The sequence below is a fragment of the Chroicocephalus ridibundus genome, chromosome 7 (assembly GCF_963924245.1).
Source record: "Chroicocephalus ridibundus chromosome 7, bChrRid1.1, whole genome shotgun sequence".
Classification (NCBI taxonomy): domain Eukaryota; kingdom Metazoa; phylum Chordata; class Aves; order Charadriiformes; family Laridae; genus Chroicocephalus; species Chroicocephalus ridibundus.
In genome coordinates, this window is record NC_086290.1 from 10,131,526 (window position 1) to 10,151,925 (window position 20,400).

At 38.8% G+C, this 20,400-nt stretch overlaps 1 protein-coding gene across 1 annotated transcript in view; it reads right to left on the reverse strand.

Moving 5' to 3' along the window:
- Window positions 1–470: 470 nt before the first annotated feature.
- Window positions 471–20,400, reverse strand: part of CCDC93 (coiled-coil domain containing 93) — a 50,801-nt gene continuing 30,871 nt past the window's right edge. The window contains exons 13-23 of the mRNA XM_063341313.1: window positions 20,142–20,204; window positions 19,877–19,950; window positions 19,226–19,307; window positions 17,796–17,867; window positions 16,644–16,715; window positions 16,271–16,379; window positions 12,915–12,997; window positions 7,823–7,860; window positions 6,467–6,551; window positions 2,652–2,765; window positions 471–1,644 (exon numbers count right to left, since the gene is read on the reverse strand). Coding sequence (XP_063197383.1) covers window positions 1,591–1,644; window positions 2,652–2,765; window positions 6,467–6,551; window positions 7,823–7,860; window positions 12,915–12,997; window positions 16,271–16,379; window positions 16,644–16,715; window positions 17,796–17,867; window positions 19,226–19,307; window positions 19,877–19,950; window positions 20,142–20,204 — 846 coding nt within the window. The 3' untranslated portion in view covers window positions 471–1,590. The remainder of the gene's footprint in view (window positions 1,645–2,651; window positions 2,766–6,466; window positions 6,552–7,822; window positions 7,861–12,914; window positions 12,998–16,270; window positions 16,380–16,643; window positions 16,716–17,795; window positions 17,868–19,225; window positions 19,308–19,876; window positions 19,951–20,141; window positions 20,205–20,400) is intronic.

Below are 20,400 nucleotides of genomic sequence, written 5' to 3' on the forward strand. Positions count from 1 at the left end.
GTTCTGGTAGCTCACCGCATTTTACCTGAACAGAACATCAACGATCTCCTTATGCAAGGCTTAACAAATGCCTGCGCTTCTCTATTTTCAATGCTGCCGAGTTTGCATAAATTCACACGCTACTATCAAACCTTCCGTTGTATTCAAGAGGAGTGGATTCGGGTATCGTAGCGTGATGGACTTGCACTGTCTCCACTGAGAATTCTGTATCTTAAGCGGATACCTATGGAATACAAATAAAACCTTCCATGGACCTCCTTTCCATGCACCAGCTTTGATAGTTTATGCCAAATACTGAAACACTAAGCTTACTAAAAGCAACAAGAGAAAACAAAACGTTACCCATTGCGATGTGACACATGAAAACATGAGTGAATATTGACACAATTCTTCTTGTCACGCACTCGTAATTCAAAAGCATAGTAAGGCTTCTAAAGCAAGTGCCACCTTAAAAACACAATAGCAGAAGGTCACTGGATTCCAAACATTCTTTATTTTATATTCTCTGCCATAGAAAGTAATCGACCAGCACTGTCATCAGTGTTACTGGGAAAGAAGAACGTGGGTTTTCTTCTCCTGAAGATGTGACGCACATTAAGAAGTCAGTCCAAAATCCTGATGTTAAGTACAAAAAAGCAACTGCTTGCATTATAAAATACTGTATATACAGATATAAAAGTGTTTCAGAAAGTGTTCCACAAAGTTTCTATACTTTCAAGGGCAAATCTTCAGCAGGGTAAATAGGTCGTTGTCTTCAAAGGTGAGCGTTGGTTCATTTGAGCAGAACGTCTGAATATTTATCTTCCCATACTACAGGTGACACAGACTTTGATTTTCATCCCAGCCAGGGATAACATGATGGTCCTAGTGATTAAGGTGTTTTTTCCTGGAGCTATTAATTTAACAAGCACACTCTCTATATATAAAAATGAAACTTCAAAGAAATTTATACAACAGCTAGACTTTATAAAAATATAGATCTATATTTTTACACCAGGAATTATCCAAGGTAAGTTTCCATTTTCTTATGTCTTAACCATTAGAAATTAATTTTTATCCTTTGGAATCTTATCTATGGCTAAAGTGTAAATTAAAATAATGTGAAGTTATTAGCTGGTGAAGAGAGTTTCAAGAATCTCATTCTGTGGGTTTTTTTGGCCAGAATTCATAAACCACTGTATTCTGCAGTGCTCATCTTGTGGTACTGGACATATTACACAGTACATATTTACTTATTCCAGAATCTTGACCTAATTCAGTGTTAAAACCCAAATAAAAAACATCCCCGTTGTCCTTACTGTGGAAAAAACCCAAACCCAAATAAATAAAATTAGACAATATTTCTATTTTGCTGTACTGTGTTAGCTCTTTACTGTATAGTGGAGGCAATAATGAATAATACAGCCATGTGATGAAGGAATGTAAAACTGAATACATACTGGAAAAAGAACCAGACTTCTACAGCTGCGTGTATATATTTTTTTTTATATATATCTCTCTATATATCTACATTGCAGTTACAACTGTCACCTCACAAAAGAGATTCAATGGACTGAACAATCATCTCTAAACTTCACCAGCTGGAGTTCTTCAGGACGAATTAGCTTTCAGCTTGGAGAGCAGCATTTCATTCTTACGGCATTCCTGTTAACAGAAAGCGAACAGGTAAGGACGTAGTTGCTCTTAATTCTACTAGCTGTATCTTCACATCAGCAAAACTAAACCCTTTTATTTTGAAAGATCTCCAGAGTCCAAAGTAGTCGAGTAAATGATGAGCTGAAGATAGTTCTGATTCATCCATAATGTTATTTCAATGGTAATAGTCATTAAAGTTTATGACATTCAACCCAAAAGGAATGCTGCTTGACCATTCGTCTGAAGTTGTTACAAGTAGCTAGAGCAAATCCACCTTTTTACTTATAAATTGAATAAATCTGAAATTGAGATTACTTCTAGGTGATCTGGAACTTCACAAGACAGTTTGCAAAAAAGTCAATATTCAGGGAACAACTCCAGGTCAAGAAATATATTTACACAAGTACATACCACCTGTTTACAACACCACAACCATGACTTCATTTATTTTTAAGGATAGCAAGGTTGAGTAGAAGTTCCCTCACGAGGCAGTGTCATTCATTTGTCATGGAGAATTCATTTGTCATTCATTATCATGGAGACAACAATTAACAGAAGCACATTATGATGAAAAGCTCGGGAAAGGCTAAATCGATGAAGTGTTAAACAGCGCTTTCACAGCGGTTAGAAAACAGGGCTGGTTCCTAGAGGTATTTGTAACTACGGAGACTCTGGATTCCCTCCCTTATTCACGCACGGTCCCACAAACCTCTTTGCTCCAATACCTAACTGCCCATAGATCTTCAAGAGATTCCATTTGGAAACCTAAATATACAGCTTGCTTGGTAACAAATTAATCCTTCCCCTGTAATACAGAGTGGTGCTAGTCTATCAGTGAAAAAAGAATTTCCAGAATCAAATTCAGAGTCCAAGAATCACGTGGAGATAGTCACACGAGACATCGTGAACATGGTGCGATGAGCATCACAGTCGGAAATCTCAGGCATCCATTAATGCACAACTCAAGACAAAATGGGTGAACGCTTGCCAGTTTACATTAGCAAAAATGTTCTTACCTCTTTAAATTCTTTCACTGTTTTAAAGTAAAGCCTCTGTTTCTCCAGAAGCTCTAAGTATTCATCATTCAACTGGTCCCTTCGCATTTTGTTTTCTTGCTTCTTCTTTTCCATCTGTTGGTATACAGGAAGGATAAGAGACCACACACCGTGTAAGGCATATATAATATCAGGAACAACTATCTATAACAGACAATAGGAGACAGATGCTTCATAAATGACACCCCTGGCTTGTGCTTTAAATGCAATGAACATTTAAGCCAGCTCTTAAAAAAAATATTTAAAAAGCTAATGCTGAAGTCTCAGTACCAGTGGCCCTATAGGTAGCATTCAGAATTAGACTAAGGCTCACATCTCTGCAAGCCAAGAATCTTGCTCACAGAACAATCCTACCATAATGCTGACACATTGAAATCAATTAAAAAAAAAAAAAAGTTTTTGATGCAACACTGACATCTTGTTTTGGTTGGTTGTTAGTTCTATCAAATGGGGAGGGCAGGAGACATCTTTGCCTTCTTCTACAGTGCTGTGCTTGCTGAACATATGCCACATGTAAGAAATTTCTTTTATCCTTTTGCCAAAATTGTGACAAACATAACTGAAGTCCCTAAATGTGAAGAGTGTTGATTCTTATTACAGAACAGACTGCCTTCTTCTCGGGGTAGCTCTAATGAAGTTCTTCCATCACAGCACCACAGACAAGTTTGCTGCTAGTCTAGAATGTCAATTTTCCCTCCCTCCCTCTGGTGCTAGGGCACAATCACAGCAAAAGTCCTGTTGTATTCCTCTCCCCAAAAATTATTTTTGCATTCTCTCTGACAGGCTTTCGTCTCCTAAATTTTGACAGGGAAAAATACAATTCCCAAAACTGCAAATATCCCCCAAAGCCCAACCAAGCAGGTAATTGCACAGCAACAGAACTTGCTGCATTTCTAGACTGATGCATCAACGTTGATCTTACCGATTCTTAAGCCTAAAAGAACTGAGCAGATCCCAAACCTTCCCTTGAGCATGAACACCGCTGCCAAGATACGTCTCCTTTACAAAGGCAGCTACTGTCTAACATCAGGGAATCTCTCCTAACGTAACTTATCAGGGCCAGCAGGTTTTTAAAGTTATGCTTGAGGAATAAAAAGCATCAAATGTGTTAATGCAGAAAAAAAGCATTATCACATGCAGCCTGTTCCTTTAGAATGAGACTTAAACCAGCATTGCTAGAAGATCTAGGAACTAGATTTCTGTGAAGAGATAAGGCCCTATTACTATCCTTTGATAAATGGCTTCCTTTATGCACGACCATGACAAATCTTTCAACACGCTTCTCTCAGTAGAAAGTGTCCGGCTCTGTCCTCAGAAAGTCTCACGAGTCTCTGTTATCACACAGAAACGCTTGTTTGCGAGTTACTCGTTCTCAGTAACAAGTATGTCTGATTTCTCCTTAGGCCTTTTTTACAATGCAGTTACAATATGATGGGCTTTGAAAATGAAAATTTCTCTTCAGGTACAAGGTGTAAGGTCTTCAGGGCTGTACAGAAAACAATTAAAGAGGATGTACTTTAATGTGAAACTAACTGTGAGCACTTCTAAGGCACTGCAGACAGAAGCCAAATAGGTAAGACTAATAAACCATCCCAGGGCTGGTTTACAACTAGCCGTACAACTAGACTGTCGGTGGAAAAAGACACCCAACAGACATTTCCTAGGTGAAGAATAAGAAAATCTGCCCTTTTGTTGCAGAGCTGTTCCCCAAGGAACCATGTGAACTGTTACAACTTTCTTAGCATCCATTTGTTGTCGGTATCTTCACCAGCACTGAGAAATCAGCTACAAGAAGGTACCAAATGATTATCTACTCCATCGCTAACAAGTGTTTTTTTTTTTCTCTCAACTGAGATAAGCTCAGCTATTTCGTTCAGAAACTTGTTTTTCTCCATTAGTTGTAACCACTGCCTCCTGCTGATCCAGACACCTACACCTAGGAATGAAATGCCACTTGTGAACTCTCTCACACAATACGCCAGTGGCCAAACTGCCAGTGCAGAAATACAGCACAAGTGACACGAGCTGCCACTGCCTCCAGCACCCATCAGAGACGCTGAAATTATTCTCCCGAAATAATGAGCCACCTGACACAATAGCTCCCATTCACTTCCTTATCTGCACGTGAAGCAGCTGAAAGTTTTGATTCCGCTTGAGAATATAGTAAGAGAGTCCAGAATGATTTTATGGACTTCAAAGTTTTAATAGTTCAATTGCAAGAACCTGAAGTAAGTCACCCATTTCTGTGTGCATAATGGAGGCAGACAGAAAACAAATCACTGAACTCCAGGAGAATTTCTATTTGGGGCAGTTGCTTGCTGCAGCAATTAAAACAACATTCCTCCAAAAGAATGAAATGTAATTATCTTCAAGCTCATCTTCTCACTAGTCAGAACTGCACTGTTCTAAAGTATTTTCATCATCTCAATTTGATGCTGAGTCACTCATTATGTCAGCCGCCTTCACAACAGAAAGATGACCCATACTTACAACCACTAACATGGCTATTCTTTCTGCTGTCATTTTGTACTCTCTGAAAATAAGAAGTCAAGCAAATAAAAAGAATTCATTGCAAAAAAAAAAAAGCAATGAACTAGCCACCTATTCAAACACAGCAGTCTATAGTAAGCGTCATATATTTTTATCGTAGGGTTTATTAGCGCAAAAGAGCTTATTACAGCCTGAGATCCATCCTGTTCTGTTTTTCTATATACACATGCTTATCATATTTTGTACTTGACGTTTCTATTTAGCTATGGAGATAAAACAGCCCAATACCTGGACACACTGCATTTTCAGTGCACATTCTAGTATACATTGATTTATTGTCTATTATACTTCCATTTAAACTCAGATAAAGAACAGCTATAACCTGCTACCAAGAATTTTCTGGCTCTACAGAGAAAAGAATCTCAAAGCCGCTTTATGGGACTTAGGAAAATATGAGTATGTTCACATATGAAAACAAAAAGTGTAAAACAACACAATAGCTACAAGTTAGTAACTACCATTATCAAAAAGTACTTAAGCCTGTCCCCACTGTATGCAAATATGCCTGTGGACAACTTTACTTGGAGCCACTGTTAGACCTCATGCTTGCATTGCCCCAACGCAACACAAGTCCACTGGGGCTCTGCTTTTACAAAACAGCCCTCGAATGTTACCAGAGGCAGTTTTGTCTTCTCTGAATGAGCCCTGGGGCTCTGCTCACCCACAAACCCCTGTCATTTGCTGTGTGGACACAACACACTCATCAGCAACGCTGAGCCTTTCCAAATCAGGTTAAAAACAACAAAAAAAAACCACCCAAGTGGCTTCAGCAAGGTGTCAGATGAGCGCTGCAGCTGAGACGAGGGAAGCTGGTGGCTGGGACTCCCCGAGGTGCGGTTGAGGCTCTGCAGCAGCAGAAAGCAGCTTCAACCACCTCCAGCTGCCTGAGAAACCGTGCCCGAGGTCTGACTGCGCCCACACAATCCAAATGTAAGAATTGTCACTGAATTAGGTGACATCCAGCTGTTTCAAGCATCTAAATCTGCGAATAACCAAGTTAAGGGGTATGAGCTTCCCGCCCAGAGAAGTGTTATACTCCGTTCTACTCTATTCATTAACATTTCAGTGGTGAGTAGTTTCTTATGGATGTGAAAATAAGTAATAAGTAAGTTGCTTGCTTCATTTGCACCTCACATAATGGATTTCTCCACGCACAGTTACTATCCAAGAGGCTTTTCTGAAATAATTCTCAGGTTCTACCAAAGAAAGTGAGAAGAGTCTCAGACCTTCATCCGATTCTGTTTGATGCCTTCCACAATCTGCTCCATCTGCCGTAAAAACTGCTCACGAGAACCAGAAGATGCCATTGCTCTGGAAAGAAAAAAGAGATAACAACTGTCAGGGATGTGGGACAATGTGTCCCATCTACACCTGTCCTGCACATTTACCCATGCCCAAGAATTCACATTGCTTAGTGTTCTATGTAAAAATTCATCTTTTTAATCACTGATTTCAGGTAACAGCGCAGCTCTTCAGCTGGTATGAACTATCAAAGAGATGGGAACAGAGACTACAGAGCTCATCACAAGCGTTCTCCCTGGCGGTTCAAGTCTGTTCCTTTCTTGCATGTGCTGTACAGAAATAAATTGCTATTAACTAACAAAAAGCACAAACCTTTATGAAAAGCAGCTGTTGTGAATATTAAGAAGGTGAATAGAGGACTAGTAGATGAGTAAATATTTTAAAAAATAATTTCATGCCCTAATAGGGAAAGTCCAGAAGTAATTTTAACATATCTTAAACAGATTAAGAAAAATAAAACAAAGAAAATACACCCCCCCCAAACACACACACTCCCAACAAAAAAAAAACAATCCAAAACCCAGCTGTCACCAAACACAGAAGGACACAAGTGTAAAACAAAGCAAAGAGATAATTAATTACTCTGGAAAACAAAAAGCAGCTTGTAATTTCACAACAGAATTATAAAAAAAAAAATAATAGGAAGAATTGTTTAAAACTATTAAACGGCCATCTCCTCCCCCATGACTCTACTGAATTGTACTGTTGTGACAAAAATTCATACTAGATTTTTTTTTTTTGTGAAGTCAAAAAAAACCACAGAAAAAGTAAATGCTGGCTGCATCATAGACTAATATTTGACCTTGAACTTCCAAGGGAACCATAATTTTACCTAAAGGCTTCACACGTCATCAAAACCTTTAAATACAGGGTTAGTCTATAATAAACATGTCTGAAATATGTCTAATGTTTTGTACATAATGTAATAACCACAACGTCACAAAATGAAGAAAAATATTTAAATTAATGCCAGGAAAATTATGACTGAATGATTTGTTTCCACAACTGCAACCGAAGAGGCAGATATTAAAAACATATGTTTTATAACATATATGCTATAAAAGTTAGGTAATTCCAAGTCTTTGATTCCCTAAACATTGGCTTAAACAGAATTAATAAACTAATTTATAGAGTAGTTTATAGTATATAGCAGTCAATAGTATACAGTAGTTAATAAAAAATTCTAACAATTTTTTACTCTAACTCATGCCCACTCCCATTTTTCCAACCATCCATGCTACTCATTTCAACTATCCAGAAAAAAAATGAGCACTACTTACTGATGAAAGTTGTCGTGAATAGAATTCAGTAAGTTAACCTGTGAAACAGGAGGGGGAGAAAAAAAAAAAAAAAGAAATTATACCTTTGTCCTTTCTGGTATGAGTTTTCACAGACAACAAAATTAAATTCAAGTTAAAAAAATTGACTCTATAGATGTTGCCCTGACAAGCAGTCAGCTCTAGGAAAATCACAATGAGCTTGTTTTCGGAAGGGAATCCACAATCCCTCCGTATTAGTAAAACCTATCCCAGTGGAGGAGCCACGGAAAGCAGGAGCAATTTTGGACTACAACTGCAATTTTTAATTTTACTGATGCCCAATTATACCACTGAGAATCTTCCAGCGTGATGACTTTCTAAACCAAAGCGATGAAGTAAAACGGTGTATACAACTGTTCAACACGTGTTGAAACTCGACACACAAGTAACTTACAAGTTATCATCCAGCGTTCAACAGTGAGAGTGCGCAACCATATGCTGTGGTTACGTTAGGTTTGCATAATTAGTCTTGTAGTGATAAAGCAAAACAAACAGTTTCACTTAGGCATATCCCTGACTATGCTTACAAGCCAGACAGGATAGCAGATGGAGAAATAGCTTTAAAAAAAACCAACAACCCACCAAACAAAACCAAGAAAACCAAGCAATAACTCCCCAGCGCCCCAGAAAAATAAACCCAGACTGTATGAACAGTACGAAGATGCCGGCTTTGATGCTGTTAGCAGCAGAGCTCTGTCAAGAAGCTGCAACTTAGCTCAGCAGCTTGAGTAATGCATTGCATCAGAGGGGAAAAAAAACCCACCACAAAACAAAAACAACCAAAGAAACAAAAGACCTCCCACTTTTGCTCCCGAGACTGGAACCAGTATCCCCACACAATCCTGTGCAGACTCTGGGAGCAGTGCAGGACCAGCAGGTGAATTGCTGCACTGCTGTCACTGTGCAGCTGAGTTCTACAGGTTTCCAAAACAGCCATGCCTCATTACTCACTTTGCTTATATGTATTTTACAGGCTGTTAAAAGATGGAACTTCTAAAAAGTATGGAATGGCATTTCACATGCATGACTTCTATCACGAGATACTAATATTGCACTCAATCAAGACAGAAATAGAAATTTATAACATTACAGGAATATATTGTTGCTCTAATCAAACTATATATCGAATATTTTCTGTGTAACAACCTTTGATTTTTTCCTTGCTTTCTATATATTGCTGAGAGCACTAAAATTCACCAAGTAGCAATTAATGGGATTCTCTCTCGTCTTGCAAGTCTCATGTGGTTAAACCTTCCGAGCGGTTTCTCCTTTTGATGAATATTTGAAAGCGTTCTGTACTAAAAAAACCTAAGTGTTGTGAACAGAATCACTCGCCCCACTGCTGTGGAAAGCTAAACTCATCTCTTTCAAATTCCAAATCTTCCACCTGCAGGAGACAGCGATAAGCACACGCATGGCAGAATCCGCAGTTGTTCCTGACCTTCCTTTGAAAAATTCAAACAAATTCTGAACAGACTGCAAAGCAGCTAAGAAGTTGCTTAAGAATTCCTGTTACTTTGAGGAAAGAAATTATTGCGTGACTCATCAATATTTGCCAAGTCCGTATCCTTGCCTCAAGCTATTTCCACTAAGCGTGCATTTAAGAATGTAATTACAGTTTATACCGCAAAACATTCAAGTCATGAAAAGCAATACTGCACAACTATTGCACAGTGAGAGTGCTGATGTATTACATTACTGACAGTAAAAGCAGCGTGTAAACCCCCAAAATAAAAAAAACATTATGAAAAAATGACCTTAAAAGCATTTTAAGAGTGAATCCCAAAATATGATTAAAATATCAACCATATCCACGGAGACCTTTCATGTCAGAGCCATAGCCTTTATAGCCAAAATTCCGCTGTATAGCAACTCCTGCTATTGTTATTTTAAAACAATTATGTTCAGCGTATGTTATGAAAGGGTTGGTTTTGGGGGGAGAAAAGAAGGGGGGGGGGGGGGGGTTGAAAGGAGGGTAAAGAAAAAACGCAAGCATATTCCAGAAATCTCTGTGAGGCAGAGATGCCAAAGGCATCTTTTGTACATTAATAGATAATATTTACTTGCTGAAACCTTGGTTCTAATATTAAAAGCAACACAAGGAAACCTCAACTATATAATACATTTAACAAAGTTAAGCCTGCATCAGAAGATACTCAGATCTCTCTCTTGTGATTGACATCAAGCTAAAAGAAACCCTCGATCAATTTATTTGTCTTTTGAAATTATATCCATGTAAGTGAAGCTTGGAACTGAAAAAAAAAAAAAAAATAACCAACCAAAACCCCCAAAAGGCACTGAACTGTATTGGCAAGAGTACTCCCAATTTAAACAACAATGAAATACATCTGCTCTGTATTGTCGGCTGGTTTTTATGTGTCTATTTAAAAAAAAAAAAACCAACTCTGTATGCTTTTTAAATTTGCAGGCTTGCCCTCAAACTAAATAATAATAATAAAAAAAACCAGATCTGTGTTAAACTCTAACCTAGGGGAGAGGTGAAAGTAATATGAATTCTATAGCTGCTACTTCACACAGTATTTTAAATCCACATATTCTTATCTGCAACCTGTTGTATTATGTATTGTGAATACATTTCACCATTTGGAATAAGAAAATAAAAACAATAAAATACTGCAGACATACAAAGCATGTGATAATCTTCTTACAGACACAGGTAAAGCATTTGCCAGGGCCACTGGCAGCCGTTACAGCAGCCACTCTTGCAGAGGGACGCCAGTTGTACAGCTGCGGCTCCGGAATAGTCCGCATGCAACTGACATTAATTGGCATCATCCCTGTTGGTTTGTAAGAAGTTGATGTTTGAAAAACTTTCAAGGAAAATTCTTAATGGTATTTTCATGAGACAAAAAGGTAAGTTATACCACTCATTCCACAACAATTTATTTGAGGATCTTGGGGACCATCAGGTAGAATCATAGAATGGTTTGGGTTGGAAGGGACCTTAAAGATCATCTAGGTCCAACCCCCCCGCCATCGGCAGGGACACCTCCCACTAGATCAGGTTGCTCAGAGCCCCATCCAGCCTGGCCTTAAAAACTTCCAGGGATGGGGCAGCCACAGCTTCTCTGGGCAACCTGTTCCAGTGTCTCACCACCCTCATGGTGAAGAACTTCTTCCTCACATCCAGTCTGCATCGACCCATCTCTAGTTTTAATCCATTCCCTCTAGTCCTACCATTACCCGACATCCTAAGAAGTCCCTCCCCAGCTTTCTTGTAGGCCCCCTTAAGATACTGGTAGGTCACTATAAGGTCTCCTCGGAGCCTTCTTTTCTCCAGACTGAACTACCCCAGCTCTCTCAGTCTGTCCTCACAGGAGAGGTGCTCCAGCACTAGAATAATTTCTAGAAAGAGCATTCTTGCATATTAAACTGAAACCTCTCCCAGAAATTAGGTATTTCTAGAGCACATGACAATCATCACCGCAGGTTAAATTTTGGTAAGATCCTGCTTTGTACTGATCACTGACCTAACTCAAAAAAATATATATACACACTAATAAAAAAGCCATAAGGCTCAATTCAGCACAGAACCTGAGATGTTTTTACAGATATAATTTACATGTGTTGTTAAATCACCTAGTCACAGAAGTTACTTTTGAATTTATTGTGATGCAACTTGGATTCTGACATTCATAGAGCGGTACAAAACTTTTCTGCACCAGAAAGGGCCAGATCTACCCTGAAACTGCCGTCATACCTTAAATTACTTATATCAGGATAAATGGAGGAACGTTATAGTGTAGAACGGAAACAGTATTCTGGGTGGGGTTTTTTCCCATCATCCTGGCCTCCAGAAAATCTGTAAGGAAGCCCAGTCTTGGATGTTTGCCAAAGGAAAAAGATATGATATCTCAGAGTAAGGTCTGCACGGAAGTAGAACGTCTGTGAGCTTTCCAGACTTACATGGAGCACTTTTTAAGGTTATCAAAACAAAAGCAGCTAAACTGTACTCAGTTACTGTAGAACTAAGTAGGGGAATCAGGAAGGGATGAAGTTGTTTCCTCCCCCCGCAGTTCTTGCTCTTGGACATGCCTAATGCTATTCTAGCCTGAAGGGCTGTTTGCCTTCAGTTGTGTTGCGTTGTGGCAAGCAATGGTCAGGATCACATGCCCCCCCTAAAAAACCTACAGAAACGACTAACTTTTCTGAATTGAAAAACTGAACATGATCTAGCACATGTATTAGAATCAGCTGCTTAAGGGAAGGAAATGGTCGCTCATCTTCTTCAAAGACAGGAGATAAAGTGTCTTTACATAGTCAGAAATTTGACTACTGCTTCTCTCACAAACTAAACAAATATGTCTAAGTAGTGCAAAACTAACTAATCTGTTCTTGTTTTATTAGAATAAACAGAGAAGCCTGCAGTATCAAAACATTACATATTTTTAAAGTAATGTAATAATTTTTATCAAGTCTTGACTACTGCTGTTTCTCTACTGAAGCCACATGCTTGTCATTGCAAAAAAGAAAATGGAAATCACTCGATTAAGTCACCCCAAGAGCAAGCCAACCTCTACATAGCAGGGAGAGAGGGGAGGGAAAAACCCATGAAAACTACTTTTCTGAAAGGAGATTTCGCTTTCATGAAAACTGCTCTTCTGATCCTGATCCAGTAAAATCAGCAGTGACTACAGTGCAGGCAGGCTCCAACCTCGAGAACTAACGCTGTTGTTGCTGACAGCAGCTGGAGTTTGCTCTCCAAGGTTCCTGACTGTAGCACCAGTTCATAACTGTAGCACTGGTTCATAATAAAAGATATTGACCAAAAAGAGAAAAAGAGGGTAATTTGGTCCCGTGATACCAAGACAGAGATATTTGCTAATCAAATGTTACTTATATTTTGTGAACACTTCTTTTACAACACAGACCATTTCCCCCTCAACATTAGAAATATTCTTATAAATTAGTTGTTTCATTTTTACTTACAAAGACTGTTAACTGTGCTCTGACACGACCGAGTATGGTGAAAAGCCTTTATCTCCTTCTCCAAAGACTGAATATTTAGAAAACAGTAATAACATTTTCTTACCTCCTTTTCCAAATATACTTTCTTATCATCCAGTGTATTATAAAGAGTAAAGAACTGCTTCGTTTCTTTGTGAGTTGCTGAGACTGCAAACAAAAACAGGGTAGAATAATAGAAGAGCGTGAGGTGAAATGAAATCTGTAAAAATACTTCATAGGTTTTATATAACATACTTCCCACTATCAATAACGGAACACAGTCTTTAATACATTCTGGAAGAATATTCCCTCCACATGTAAATCTCCAGTGGGGTTTGCAGCTATCGGATTTTATGAGAACACCACAGCTCAGTGTTTAAATCAAGCCTCAACTCCTGACAGTCCTTTACGCGAACACAGGCTGGCACTATCAGCTGTGCGTCCTTATCGCTGCCTGTTCATCCTTCCTTCACAAGCTTTCCCCTCGCGCCATGCAGGCTGCTGTGCTGCTAACGCTCGCCCTCGCACAGCTTGCCTACGGTGGTGGGGAGGCTCAGGCCAGGGCAGGGACAGGTGGGAAACAGATAATCTGATAGTACCATGTGGAAAAAGAGCGCATTATGCTATATATGATGCTCAAGAAAAGCTTTTACCATTTTAAAGCCTTTTTTTCTCTTCTTGCAGTTTATTCATGCCGATAGGATTAAATATTACTTTCTTTTTAAATAATACTTTCTGGTTTAGGTGATTATAACAGCTGTTGGTCATAGCACGGTGGGGACGGTAAGGCTCAGACACGCATTCCCTTCGGGCCCATAAGATGATGACTGGTACTCGAATCTGCTACGTGTTCATCTATTCTTTAGTTCTTCAGCGCCTAGGGAAACCTAAGATATTCCTGATTCCCAGGGAAAGAGTTCAAAAGAGGAGGACAGCTGGCGAAAATTATATTAAGTACTGTCTAGAATCCTGAACCTGGAAAAAACATACAGGTTAAAAAAGATAAACCTGAGTGAAAGAGTGAAATCATGCCCCTTACGTTAAACTCTAAAGACTAACAAGTTGCCATCTACAAATAAAACCTTTCCTGAACTGATACACTGGACTAAACTTTTGAATGGAACCGCTTACAGACAGCATGACCTCCTCCCCACGTCACAACATCATTAAACACCCAAATTTTTAAAGGAAGTCCAACTTTTGATTTGTACAATTCTGTTCTCCAGCTGAAGCCCAACAGCAACCCACAGCTCAAAGTTCAGTGTTTAGTGACAGAAATCCAGCAGCGTTTACTTCTGCAGCAGCGAGATGTTTGGGATCAAAGAGCTTGCTCATGGCCACAGTGCGATTGCGACACATGCTCTGCACAGGCTGTCTGTGGCCTCCAGAAGCACGCTGCGTTCTGGGAGCCTGAAAGTCCCCAGGAATTCAGGAAAGCCTGGGACAGGTTGACAAATTAGTAAGGACTATTTTCAGCATGTTCCACAAAGATTTTCCAAATGCTGAAATCAGGCTGCTTCTTGAAAAACTGCATGAACACAAGGATCACCAAGAGGCTTACTTCAGATGTGCTCTCTTAATCAGTTTGCTTTTTGCAGGACTTGCTGCTACCAAATGGAAGAGGCCTTTCCCAAACCATTTCCTTCATGCAGCTCTTCCCTCTCTTGCAGCAGCTCTGGTAGTCACAGATCTTTAGTGAGTGGGTTCCACACGCCAGCCCAAAAGAAAACTTGTCAGGATTTCCACTGGGTTAGAAAGTTGTACCAGGTCATGGAGCCTTACAGGCACACATCAGAGCCCACGTAAGGCAAGACAGACAAAGAAAGAGGAGGAAGAAGGAGCCAAGTGGTTCATTGATTCTCTTGAAACCACAGCTTAATGTTTTCAAAGCAAGAGGTTCAGTTAGATTAAAAACAAAGCAGGGAATATTGGAACTTAAAAGAATTCTAGTGTGGAATCACAGAATCACTGAGGTTGGAAGCATCGCTGAAGATTGTCTTGTCCAACACCCCTTGGATAAAAGTTCAAATAAAACCCAGGTTTTGGCAACTCTGAAGATCACCTGAATCTGGCTAAATGAAAAGTCTCTGAAAAAATACCACAGTTCACAGAAGGACTTGCTAGAAATTTTCAGCTTATTTTTCCAAAAGCTTAGCTTGTACAATGCAGGTTCCCGGCCACGACCAAGTAGTGTGTTATCCTAAGTTGCTACACGTATTTTGCACTCCAGAAAACAAAGTCCCATCAAATATAAAGCGTCTTAAATCTACACCCAAAGCTGCACAGGTCTCTTTGACCTTAATCTTTTTGTACTTCAGATACAGATAAAGCCTGCTCTTCTGAGCAGGCAGATGCTCTGATCATAGATTTGTCTGGATTCACTTAGACATCACAGGGAAAACAATCTGCAGAAAATCTAGTGCAAGACAACAAAGTTGTCTTTATAGCTGGACTTGATTAAATAAACTGCATAGCACATCAAGATGTACTCACTAAAGGAGTACATCTGTTCCACGCACTGGGTTAGACAACGCACATGGAAGAGAGCACACGACCACGTCACCAGAGATGCCTCATAAGGGCAAGGGATTTGAATCAAAGTTGGATGACAATTTTAGAACTACTCAACCTTCAAGAGCTTGGTTCACACACATATTTAGTAAATACAGAATATTTTTAAAACATTAGCTAGTTCTTCTGGATAGATATTATTTTAGCTTATGCTAATACACAAGCTACGTTAAATATACACCAGTAAGTATACTGGTCTGTTACCAGTTTAATGGAACAACTTTAGAATTTTATTCAGTTTGCATTCTCTGTACCATCCATGCACAGCAAACACATACTATCCAAAAAGTCAACCAAGCACATTTCCCCATTTTATAACTTCTTATCATAAAAAAAATAAAGAAAATTCGTACTCTGAGCCTACCAAGATATTGCAGGGTACTTATAAATCAAAAATGAAAGAAAACAATCCCTTTGACGTACTTTGGGACAACACCTTCAAGAAATTGCCTTTACTTTGTAGTTCTTGATGTTGTTTGGTTCAGATGCAGATATCTCACATCAATGAAAACAATGAAAGCCATCTAACCTTAACTGCAATTAATTACACATGACTCAAATTTACATCAGCCTCATTTGTAAGAAGTGAATTAAAGACTTTCTAAACACACTGGTTATTAACCTAAATGACTGAACATGTTGCAGACAAAATTTAGTCCAGAGATCTTGCGCATCGTTTCACTCTCAGGAGAATTCTTATAGCCAGCTTATGAGGGCTTGAAAATAGGGTGTATAACATGAGTATCAAAAGACCCTTAAAATACCACAAAACTAGCAAGTGCTGTTGTTACATGTTACACGCTCAAAATGCAATTGCCCTCCTCTCAGGGCTTTAACCTTCAGCAGGATGTTCCTGCTTGATATACATACCCTGACTGTAAAGTTCAATAAATCTCTTCTGATACTGTGTTAGCTCAGCTCGGCTGGGTACTTCATCAATCTTGCGTTGTAAAATGGCTATTTCTCTGTTTCTTCGTGCCTGAATAGAAAGTTAGGAGGGGAGAAAACAAAGCCTCTTCTTGTTCTTTTCTTAAAATGGATGAAGCCCCCCCAGCAATATTTTGTTACTAAAGAAATAATTTAAAAAAAAAAAAAAGCGTTGGCTGAGGGTCAATGTTTTTTGTAATTGATTTGTGACAGAAAAACTTTTTAAAATTAGAACAACAAAAAGAAGTATTAGTAGTTACAAGACAAGAAAAATGTCAATAATTTTGTACAAGAAAATTTACAAAGAGTTACTCACCAATAACAGCCGGATCTTTTGAAGTTTATCTTTCTCAGTTTTGTACTGCTGTTCTATAATCTTATTCGGCTCCTAGAATTTGAGAACCCAAAACAATTGGGTATTACAGTCGCACAAGAGCTGCAGTTGCAAAAACGTGCCGATAGGATTTGATTCCAGGATTTGTTTATCTTCCATTTAATGGCTCCCACAATAACACCACCACTTGCTGGAGGTTTTTTGTCTTTTTTTTTTTTTTTTAAAAAAAGATTCATATCTGCATTAAAAAACTGACATCTTTTACTGTAAACAAATGCATTTTGCTAGCTTTTAAGCTTTTGATATTTTAGATTTTAGTATTTGTTACTAGTTTTTCCACTGCTTTACAACAATCACACTTTAAATGAAGATATGTATCGGAAGATTGTCTTTACTCCTTGTTTGACTGTTTGCACTTTGATTCAGCAGCTGAGGACAGAACTCTGACACGTGTTCTAGATTTCCTGGATCGTGGACTTTAAGATAACTTTTTCTCGTTTAAAAATTTAAGATTTAGGCTTACATTTTAATTTTTTCTTGCTGCGCTCATGCAGCATCATCACAGAACCCGTAATCTGTCTCATTTCAGAGGCATAAATGCATCAAATGTTTACCCACTGAAAATACAAGTAATTCAAGTTTTTCCTTGTTTGTTCATTCATTATTCATTGCCATCAGTCTGGACGCATTCGTGTTAAAGCCTAACTTCTGACAGCGGCTTGAGGCATGCAATGTACTGAGCCACTGAAAACTTGGTGCTTTCATCCTTCAAATAAATCCACTTTTAAGAAAAAAACCAACTGAAACAAACACGCTTTCTGAGGAAGACCTGCCTTCGTGAGAGGTATGCTCGGCTCTTAACACAACATCCAGAGATTCTTCTCTGGTACTACAAAGAAAGAAGTAAAAGGCACAAAAGCATCTATGAGTTAGCCCCATAGTACTGAAGAATACTATGGCTATTTTCTATGTTTATTAGCCTAAACTGTAGCTTTACCGGTGGTGAAGAATAGAATTTTTCAGAGATTGCAACAGATACTTTAATGCTTACAAGAATGTGCCAGAAGTCAGGAGGACCTAAACAGCATTTTAAAACACAAACTGAAAATAAACACTTAGACATTTGCTATTTACCTGTTCCTCTCCATTTTCCACTGCCTCGACTTTCAAATTCTCTATATCTTGTTGAAGTCTCTCCATTTCTTCCTTTAAAACAAAAAAAGTTTATGTGGCTTTTAATTGAGACCCGTTCTCTTAACACGGGAGGGCGGGAAGCTTGACAACATAAAACCAACAGAACTGCGGAGCTGACCACACCATTTGTATTTAAATTTGTCAGATTAAACAGCATTCCCTGCTTAAGGGTAAGGCATCCATTATTACTCATTACATTGAGCTGTCTGCTTTTGTCGAACACAGGAATAGATGTTTTTCTTACTTGCAAATATACTAGATCCAGCTAAGACAACTGATGACTGACATGGAAAATTAAACTGAGGAAGCAGAGGAATATTACAACAGCAACAGGGTGACATGGGACTGCAACATACAGCATTTGTAAAACTGAACAGACATACAGTTACTTGCAAGGTTGTCTCCATTACAATCCTTTAGAGCTTTCCAAAGGAATATGTATGGGAAAAAGAGGTTCCTGTGCTCAGTCTGTGCCTCAGGGCACTATTTCTTTTTTCTTCTTTTCCTTCTATTAAATCCCATCCACTCTTGTTTAAATAGAAGAGAATGAAAATAATTCGCTCCAATTGTGTTTCTATGCAGTCCATAACGCAGCAAACAGGACAGCAAAACACAGTAATTAAGCAGTAAAACTGAAACCTGCTCTGACAACTGCAATAGCTTCATCTGAGTCTTGTCTCTTTTGGTGGGTTGCTCCAAAGCTAGGGGCCTTCATGAAGCTCTCCTCTCTGGCACTGTACCTCTCCTCAGGTCACTGTTGGCTGCGTTATCCAAGAGGAGACAATTCCATTTCAGGCTGTGAATAGCATTGGTGGGATCTAGTACAGCCCAATCTCAAACTTGCGTTTTAGTGCTGCCTTAATGCAGCTTTAGAGCTGCGTGTTTTGCTCTCAGCAAAAAAATCTCAAAAATTTTAGTTCTGCTCTCAGCAGAATGGCAATGGGAACAAGAAGAGCCACAACTACGACCAGCACAAGGCCAATCTGGCATTCTGTGTCTAGGAATTATCCTTCACTAAAGAGTCCCAGGCACAACAGAACACTGAAGGCCATGCTAATTGCCAGCCTTCCTTACACCTCCCTGCCTCAGGGCAGGGGCCAAGTCCTTCTGGTTAATCCAATTCCAACCTTCTGGGTCATCAGCCTGTCACAGATATGATACACTGCAGAACCGGGCAACTGTCCCTAATTCTGCTGCAAATCAAGCTGGTGACAATATTAACTATAAACCTGGAAACACCAGTAAATGGAGAATGAGGGAGCAGGACAGATGACAGACAGGGACACACAACACGATGACAAATCAGGAACAAGTATAATGCTTATTTACCAAGTTTTAAATGAATCCTTACATAAGAAACTAAAACTTACCCTACAATGTGCTTTGAACTCCTGCTCCTGGCTTTTTAGGTTTTCATTCATGGCCACCAGTGCTCGCAGACTCTGTAATATGCTAAATTTGAAGATCCAGTAAACCACATTAGATTTTTAGTTTCTAATTTAAACAGATGGAAAACTAAAAGACATTAGAACAAGCTGAGTTCTAAAAACATGTAAATAAAAAAACCCACAAATATCACCACTGATACAGCAAGGTCAAGATAAAAATAGATTATTAAAAACAAATTAGATCAAGTATTTTGATGATTTTGCGAGGTTCTGACCTCGTTATTGTGAGAGCTTTAAGAGAGCCTCCTATTTAATTTATGTGAGATGAAGGTTTCAAATATGAAGGAAATAAAATCTGGAAGGCCTCATCTACTTGTCAAATGTGTCTAGGGTTCTTCTGCTTGAAACACCTAAAATTATTTTTAACTACAGACTGACGCAGATTGACACTTTTCATTCTGACTGAATAGTATGACAATATTTTCCTGTCTTTGGAAAGCAAGCTGGAGAATTGTTTAATTTTTTAATTCTAGTTATTTGTTAAGATTGAAAAAAAAACCAAGAAACATTGAATGACTCATTTAAAAACCGTAATTTTTCAGAATTTCAAAGGTCACAAAGGGAGAAACTTACCTAGAATCTGCTTGGGATTCTATGGTTTCTAAGGCTGCCAATTCCTTGTCCAGCTTTTCACTGTAACTCTTAACCTAAGGGTTGCAATTAATAATAAATTGAAACACACTTCCACACATAAAATGATTCCCGGCACTCAGCCTTCCCACATCACGGCAACAGTGAGGTAAGTTGTCAAACAGCTTCACCATTTAATACATCCCTCCACAAACCAAACTTCTCAAAAACGATTTGATTAGTGCACAGAAAAACAAAGGAAGATTACCTCGCTTAACGTCTTTTTTGCTTCAGTACATTTTGCCTGCAGATCAGCACATTTAGCTTGCAACTATTATGAAAGAGAAAGAGAAGAGTTTGATTCTATATTCACGCTAATTAATCTGTAGTGGAGAACAACAATATTTGAGCTGTTAATAATGACTGTCTACTAAACAATAGGCCAAGCATCACAAACATTTTCTTCTCTTGTCATCTACTCCGAGAGCGTTTGCTTGCAAGAACTGTCATTGAATATTTAATTAATA